Genomic DNA, 8,608 nt, shown 5'->3' with positions numbered 1-8,608 from the left:
TCTAGTTCAGAATATAAGGTTCCACCTTTTGCTATTGAAATTGACGTGGGCTGTTAAACAAAGATTTGTATCAGATTGTTATAAGTGGCTGTTAAAAATCTGCCATCTCCTAGTAAAGTAGAAGAAGAAGTAAATGAGTCAAGCTAGTAATTTAATACACTCTTGAGCGCAACTGACTGGACACTACCACTACATAATTCCCTGGAGATTCAAAACCACTCATATATTTGATTTAACCTGAATATGATATTTACTGTGACCTGGGGCTATGCAAAACAGCAATGATAATGGAAGGAAAGCGCAACAAAATATTATTCCTTAAAATTTGAAAATTAATAAATGCATTTTAATAAAGCTGGGGAATTCTTACAAGATCAGAAACTGTGCCATCTAAAACTGGCAAAGGAGCAGCATACATTCAGGATCAAATTGAGATATAAGAACAGAAACAGCACTATATCTTTGAAAGGGGTTTTTCCTGGCAATGCACATTTGTAATCACAAGAGGCAAAAGAGTCAAACAAGTTATCAATATTTGTTTTCTGTGGAATCTACCATCAAAGTCTGCAGGAAATAAATATGAAGCAAGATCACCCTTTTCTTGATTACACTTGAATCAATTTGCATAATAATATAAAATAAAAGCAAATTACTACGGATGCTGGAATCTGAAACCAAAAGAGAAAATGCTGGAAAATCTCAGCAGGTCTGGCAGCATCAGTAGGGAGAGAAAAGAGCTGACGTTTCGAGGCATAATAATATCTTGTACTTTAAAATATTGAATATTATACGAAAGGAATTTGAACACATTCAACATTTGAGAGATTATATCATAAATATTATTCAGCCAATGCACAATGTCCTGAGCAAATATGGACTGGACTAATTGTGTCATGATTAATACTTCAATGTCAAGGGAAATAAATTTCTGCTTTCTTATATTAATAAAACTTTTAAGAGTTTTAAATAAGTCAGATAACAAGTTCATTAAAATACCAAAGAGATGGATTTCACTAAACATGTTAACTGGCTGATTAAAAGCAGCACAGATAAATTTCTATCCCCAATGGATTTATAATTAGGCACAGAGCAAATGAGAATTCATGCGGAAGTGATTGCTACGGCTCTACTGTGATGCTTATCAGCAAAATAGTAGGTGTTAATAATATTGCTAAACTTTTACTTCAGACATGTTGAATATTTCTTCTTAAATTATACAAAATATTGTGTGCGCTATACAAAATCTAACAGATGGATTAGATCATGTTGATTGAAATCCCCACATTTCACACAACTGATAACTAAGCGAAAAAAAAACCTGCTGTTAGAGGCTGCAGCCAGAGATGAATTCAATACAAGACCCATATGGCTAGCTGTTTGGCAATTCATAGACTTACTTCCAGGATAGTTCAGACACATCAGCCAAATTGCATGAAGAATTCATGTTTAATCAGAAGAAATACATAAGCCGTTTATAATAAAAAATCAGATTTTGTGAAGACAATGGCTTGTGCTTTGAATGCGAGGAAAATATAGCACAACTATGCAACGGTAAGAATGAGAACTATGATCAAGCATAGTTCATTGTGCAAACAGTAACAGCACACTTCTACTGTGAGTGTCAGTTGGGGAAACAATGTTTGCGGTGGTTGCTCTCTAGTGGTCCTTGTTATGGTAAATGAGATAATTCTATGAGACTTTGCCCAAAGAGCAGAATATTTAGTAACAGAAATTATGATTTGCTATTCCTCCTGTGAGACTCCAAACTTAACAGTCCTCCCTTTATTATTATACTGATTTGTCAGATCTGAATGTATTAATGTGATTCTGATGTGAAAAATAATATTATAAATAAATCACCAAATAGAGTAATGTACAGTAAACAATGAACTACTAACGGGTTGTCAAGTGAGCTTTGCCATATGTTGGCAGCTGTCAAATGATGCTTTAGAAATGTTCTCACCTTGATCTGTGTGAAACTATTTTCACTGCACTGATCTCCCAATCATTCTTATGAATGCTGTTGCAGCTGTCTGCTGGTTGGACGAGACTTGCCATGTGCAGGGCTCTGTGAGGCTGAGTCAGTAATGTGTAGAAGCAGCATGTGACATATGTACTTCTCAGACAGCTTTCAGTATTAGGCTAGTGGCTTTCTGCCATTGGCCCAGTGCAATGGACCAGCAGCTCTTTATGATGTATAATGTTATGCCTGTGAGCGACTGAGGTTCAGAACTCACATTCGTGCAGCGGAGATGCAAAGAGATTGGACACACTGTTTTAAGCAGGACGAATCAGCAGCAGACGGAAGAGCTGACTAGCTAATACCTCATTTGCTTATGCTGATGTACGAGTGTGAAACAAGAGAAAAGAGGAGCGGCATTCATTGAGTACTGTGTGTTCTCAGTTCAGATCATCAGGAGGCTTCTCGTTTGCAGTCCACTTGAACTGTATGCACTGTGTGCATGGGAGCTACAGCATCATATGGCGTGTTACTATATTGTCATCAGCTCCACACACCTTAGCAATGGCCATTTCAGAAATATCAAGGGAGTTTTTCGGGGACCTCTCTGCAAGAATGGAAACAAGACACTGGTATTTAACTTATTTTAAGCTTATTGCAGAAAGTTAATTGATTGCTGATAGTTTCAACTTTTACTTGCTTATATAGTGGATAAAATAAAATTCGGGGACATACATAACATTGACGTACATGTTTCTGTGTGCCGGATGAAATTTAAACAATAGCATTGTTCTTTATCTATAATTTTCCTCAGTACATTTTGGGTTAATGAAGTAATAAAAAGATGACGTACACATTGATTACTTGCTACGACTTAAGATATCAATAGATTGCTGCAATCAAATATGCAGGGTGGCTTAAGAATGCTAGTAATATGCAGCAAAATGTAATTACATGTCTTTCTATTATTTATATTCTTTAGTTGAATTGCTGTTTACTTTAGTACTTTCCGAGTTCGCCAAATTACCTCAGACCACCTGTCAAGATTGCAGGAGTCTAACGATTTCATGGCAGACTTGTGTTTAACGATTTGTGATTTTATTGTTAACTAACTAGCAACCACAAATAATTAATACTCAGATTCCTCGCTATTTTCATCTCAACAATTTCTTTAATCCTCCAATTTGTTACCATTAGTAGGCTGCCTGTCAAGAGCAGTATGAAATGAGTGCAAGTTGCCACACCACCTCATCTGCTCCGTCCTGCCTGTTCTAAATTTATTTCATCCTAATTACTGGATGAGCTGTAAAGGAATGAGAGGTGAAAGTAAAAGGCTTCTGGGTGATCTCTTGAACAAGGAATAATCATCGGGGAAATCTGACAGCATTCTCTTAGAAACAGCTTTAAAGAAGAATTTGACTCCTATATGTCACGGCACCAGGGTTGGTCAGTTCAGTCTGTGGAATATTGTATACTAGCGTGTACACAAGCACACTATTTGTTTGGGAGACTTTTAAAGTTATACATGAAAGCATCTTAAGACTGATGGTCTTTAATTTGATGAAACATTGTCAAAGTAACAAATTAAAAAGCTAGCTTTCAAGTTCAATTAACTGTGTCTGGATCAACCAATATTGTTCCAAACTTAAACATGAATTTAGTGGGAAATTGGACTGATTTTTCACTGATAACTTTTCCTAGTAGGATATTTACTTAAAACTTAGGAATCCTGAAAAATGATGCAGTCATGCTAACATCAAAACTAGCAGTTTTAGTTCTTTGTCAGCATGGCAACTGCAAGAACAAACAGAGCAAAACTTCTATAAAGTTTTCAAATGATTTTCTGCAAGAGTAGCATTTATTTAAAGATAATGCTGATGGATATTAAATTGATAAGCTATTTAGGGGCATATAAATTGAGTTCCTCACTCTGCACAGCAGCTGCTAAGTATGTTGTTCATGGCTACCAATTGTATCAGAAGTTTCATTAGCACTTCAGACTGGTGTCTAGATATCATTAATGTAACAGCCAGAGGAAAAACAAAGAAAATGCAAATGTAAAAACAAGGCGACTGTACTGCATTGTTTTAGTTCTTTAACTTGCATACATATTGTATAACCCTATAGCTCTGGTGTACAAGTTCTGAAAACATACCAGAAAGTAAATAGTTTGGAGTGCGGAACATGTTGAGAAACAGAATGTGTGAATATTTCTAAACTTGCAGTATGGTGGGTCAGTAACATGACTAATAATGACTAGTTGATCAAGACATGTTATAATTTAAAAATTTGGTAATCAAATGTGATATTTTATGTATTCCTGGAACTTTCTGCTTATGAGGCTGGTGAAAGCAGAACAATGAATGTTTTGAAAACTGAATTGAATGGATACTTTGGTGGAAATAAACTTGCAAGACCGCAGGGATAGAACAGAGAAATGGGACTGATTGACTTCATTCAGGCTTTCTATAGAGAGTGATCCAATGGGCTGGCTGTCTTCCTTATGTGCAAGAATGCCTTTGAGTTGAACAAAGCTATAAATTAAAAGGATACAGATTTGCTTCCTGGATGTAGCAAATTGAATGTATCAAATGTAAATATGAACAGTTTGAACACCAGAAGATCTTGCCCAAAAAGTTATCCTGATAGAAATCCTGATTATGCATAAACATTTTAAATAGTAAAAATTGCCAAAAATGAATAAAAAATATTACAAATGTGCATTCTAAAAATAAAAGGCAATAAATTCCCTTAGGTAAGAACAAAGATATTGAAAAATACCCTGAAACGATACATTAGCTTCTGTAATCTTCAAATCTGTTTCAACTAGAAGATGACAAACAAGGAAATGAAACATTGCCTTTATCTCAAGGGGATTGGAATACAAAGGGAAGGGAGTTGTCCTCCAGTGCTGCCTCACCCAGAGTACTGCCTTCAGTTTTGGGTACCACATCACATGATAGGGAGTGGCAGACTCACTTGAATTCTTTAAAGCATTGAAATTGTGAGGATAATTCATCTATGTTTTTATTCACTTGGGTTTATACAACTAAAGGGCAATCTAACTGATTAAAACAATACAAAAATGTGATAGGATAAATATGGAGATGTTGTTTTGTCAGATGAGGTGCAGTAGAATAATGGGGCATAATCTTAAAATTTCAGCCAAACTAGTTAAGAGCATAATTTGGAAATCCTGCTTTTACATAAAGCTTAGTGGAACAATGGAATGTGTTGCCCAAAAGATTATTTTGCTGGATAAATTGCATTTTTGAAAACTAAAATGGCTCAAGAGTTGCTTAGAAAGCATGTGAAGGGGTATGAGACATAGTTGGGAAAATAGGATTGAAGTACAAATTAGAAACAATCTGATTGAATGGTGGCCCAGATTTGAATAGCCAAATAATTAATTCCTTTCTTCTGTTCAAAGAATTTTTAATTTCCACCATTACCTTCACGGTAAACCGAGTAGATATAGAGGCTAATTCCATTTAGCCTTTCAGCCAGTTTTGTGTTATACATGCGTTGTGTTATTATGAGGTTTCCATTAACAACTAGAATATTAGACATTTCTACAATGACTGGATGTATTCACACCTAGACTATTATATAATGCCAAAGTATTGTATTGGGAGAGCAATCCAGATAAGATACATGGCATAAGGAAGGTTCTGTGCTAATGTTATTTTTATAATACACAAAAGACTTGTATCAGCTTCATCAGATCAAAGGGGTTAGAGGCATGGATTCTATGGAAAAGATTAAATTTAATACCAGTTAATAACTTATTTGTATGTGTTGGCAAATGAAAAAAACATTTAACATTTACATAATGCACCCATACTGTGATTTTTGTTATTAAAAATGAACAGAGAAAGGGTTTCATGATTGAAAAACAGAAGCTGGCACTTTGAAAAGCAACCAGGCTGTGGCAGCAGACAGCAAGATGAGATGTTTCTTGTGGCCATACAGAACATTTTAAAAACACTGGAAAATACAGGCTGATAAATTTATATTTGTTATGTGCCGCAGTAAAGCACATAGAATTCTATCTCGACTGAACGGAGCACTCTCGGCTAACATTCCTCATAATGATTACCGCAGGAATATTTGGCATGCTTCAACAATTTACAAATAGCATTTATTCAAAGAATTATTTGATTGAGTGTAATATATCAAAAGAGAATCTGCAAAATGTATTTCCTATAAAAAAAAACAAAGCATTAGTGTATGGTTCATTAGTTGAACTATTTGAGAGGACTATTTTCAGCTAGAAGATAGAACATTCTAGATTTCGGCCATTCACAATAATTTGTGACACTTGAATAAATTTCCTAAGTTTTACTTTGAATTGCTAGGTGGCGCATCACATAGACAAAGAATCTCATTATACTGAAAGGAGGGAACATATAATATTGGCCAAATCATCTTGCCAAATGATTGGTGTTAATATTGGTTATAGTAAATTGTTACTACTTTTCTATTTGAGGACTACTCAAGATTTCAGAAATAGGGTAAAAATGAACTAAAGGAAAACGGAAGGGGAAAGATTGATACTAATACCTATAATTCTTTTGTACTAAATTATTTGTCTAACTGCGTTCAGCAATTTGGTTCCTTTGAGACATCAGGAACTTTTGTAACAGTTAAGAAGGCATCCAATTTGGCATGACTTAAGAGTATGTCCTAAAATAGTAATATAAGAATGTTTTAATCAATATTGTTTAGCTAATCCTTCTTACTCTCACTGGTAATGTCATAATCTTGTGCAACAATATTGCATTTTGTTTAGATTCAGGAAAACATTCAATATGTTTTAAACCTAAGGGTCTAAATTACTAGACCTAAATTGCTAGAAATGTTGCTCACTTGTTTTCTGATTTATTTGAATCCATCATGATTAAACTTATCAAAATATTTTGGATAATTTTTATAAAAGCATTGTTGGAAGTAATTAAGGTCATTAATACTAAGTGAACCTTCAAAGTGGTTGAATTATCTTCAATTTGAAAACTTGACTTACACTATCTTTCAATTTGACTGTCCATTGATGTAAGAACATTAAAACTTAAGGGCAATGAGCACACTTAAGCAGGACAGGGATCTTTGAACCTAGGATCCTTTTTTTAGTAATTAAAACCAGTTGAGGTTGTTAAGAAGGTACATGTGAGAAGCTACAGTCGTAAATCCTGTTTTATCTGCCATGGAACTTGTTTCCCAATCTGTTGGTGGTGACATGCCAGAGTCACCAAGACAAGTGGACAGCAGAGATTCATCAGTGAACCTAACAAACTAGGAATACTTTGATCAGTTACACTGATGAGTTCCAGCTACGGCCATTGAGAACTGCTATATAAAGAACTTCTTCTTTCAGAGAGTGCTTTCATTGCTTCGCAGCCAGTAAGTTCACAGTCCACAGGCAGAGGAGCAGCTCTCTTGACATCTCTGAGCATCAGCATCTCAAAATGCTTAGTGTCCCACAGCAGATGATCCTAACTGATATTCTTCCTGGACAATTCAGACTGAAATAGCTGGTTCATATTTTGTTTAGCTTTTGGCTTTAATGAGGTGGTGTCACATTGATACAAATGCACACAGTGTTGCAGATTTGATTTATGAATAAAGTGGAAGTTATGACACAAAATAAATTAAAATACATCATATAACTGAGCTGGTACTTTCTCAGCTTCGAACATCCCTTCAACGTTTTAGAGTCATAGAATAATGGAGATGTACAGCATGGAAACAAAACCTTCAGTCCAACCCATCCATGCTGACCAGATATCCCAACCTAATTTAGTCCCATTTGCCAGCACTTGGTCCATATCCCTCTAAATCCTTCCTATTCATGTATCCATCCAGATACCTTTTAAATGCTGTAATTGTACCAACCTCTTCCACTTCCTCTGGCAGCTCATTCCATACACGCATCACCCTCTTTGTGAAAAAGTTGCCCCCTAGGTCCCTTTTTTAAATTTTTTTTTCCTCTCACGCTAAACCTTTGCCCTCTAGTTCTGGACTCCCCCGCCCCAATGAAAAGACCTTGTTGATTTACCCTATCCATGCCGCTCATGAGTTTTTTACTCTGTAGGGTCACCCTTCAGCCTCCGATGCTCCAGGGAAAACAGCCCTAGCATATTCAGCCTCTCCCTATAGCTCAAACCCTCCAACCCTGGCAACTTCTTGAGAAGAGCTGAAGTTAACTTTTATGATAGATCCTTAAAGCCAGAAAAGAGGAGGCTTTCAAAGGTTACACTCATATACAGAGAGAAAAGAAACCTATGTTAACTCCATCGCTTAGCGCCAACTCATACTTCAGTTGAAAACCTACTGGCCCTTTCACATGGATGAACTTTCTGAATGTGTGAGCTTTAGATGTAAATATTATTGCAATACTATGCCCATTGTAATTATGTCCAACTACATCTACTTACACATCTAGTAATGGTCTTCTGATAATAATCACACTCGCCTCATTAGTCCAAACACCAAAAACAAGTTAACATTATGACTATCTGACTGATATTAATCCATTCATTAAAGTTAGGCATCAAATCTTAGGAACCTTCCTGGTCGGTGTGTGTGGCTAAGACCCATACCAGGCAATGCACTTGCTGAATATTGATCATTCAAATAATAACCCTGTTG

At 35.7% G+C, this 8,608-nt stretch overlaps 1 protein-coding gene across 1 annotated transcript in view; it reads left to right on the top strand.

Moving 5' to 3' along the window:
• Window positions 1–2,331: 2,331 nt before the first annotated feature.
• Window positions 2,332–8,608, top strand: part of znf804a (zinc finger protein 804A) — a 367,025-nt gene continuing 360,748 nt past the window's right edge. Inside the window, exon 1 of the mRNA XM_043693450.2 lies at window positions 2,332–2,592. Coding sequence (XP_043549385.2) covers window positions 2,482–2,592 — 111 coding nt within the window. The 5' untranslated portion in view covers window positions 2,332–2,481. The remainder of the gene's footprint in view (window positions 2,593–8,608) is intronic.

This window comes from Chiloscyllium plagiosum, unplaced genomic scaffold (assembly GCF_037043375.1).
Source record: "Chiloscyllium plagiosum isolate Xiang-an unplaced genomic scaffold, Cpla_swu_hap1 HiC_scaffold_7, whole genome shotgun sequence".
Taxonomy (NCBI): Eukaryota; Metazoa; Chordata; class Chondrichthyes; order Orectolobiformes; family Hemiscylliidae; genus Chiloscyllium; species Chiloscyllium plagiosum.
The sequence above is the reverse complement of the archived record's forward strand: the minus strand, read 5'-3'. Positions and strand labels throughout refer to the sequence as shown.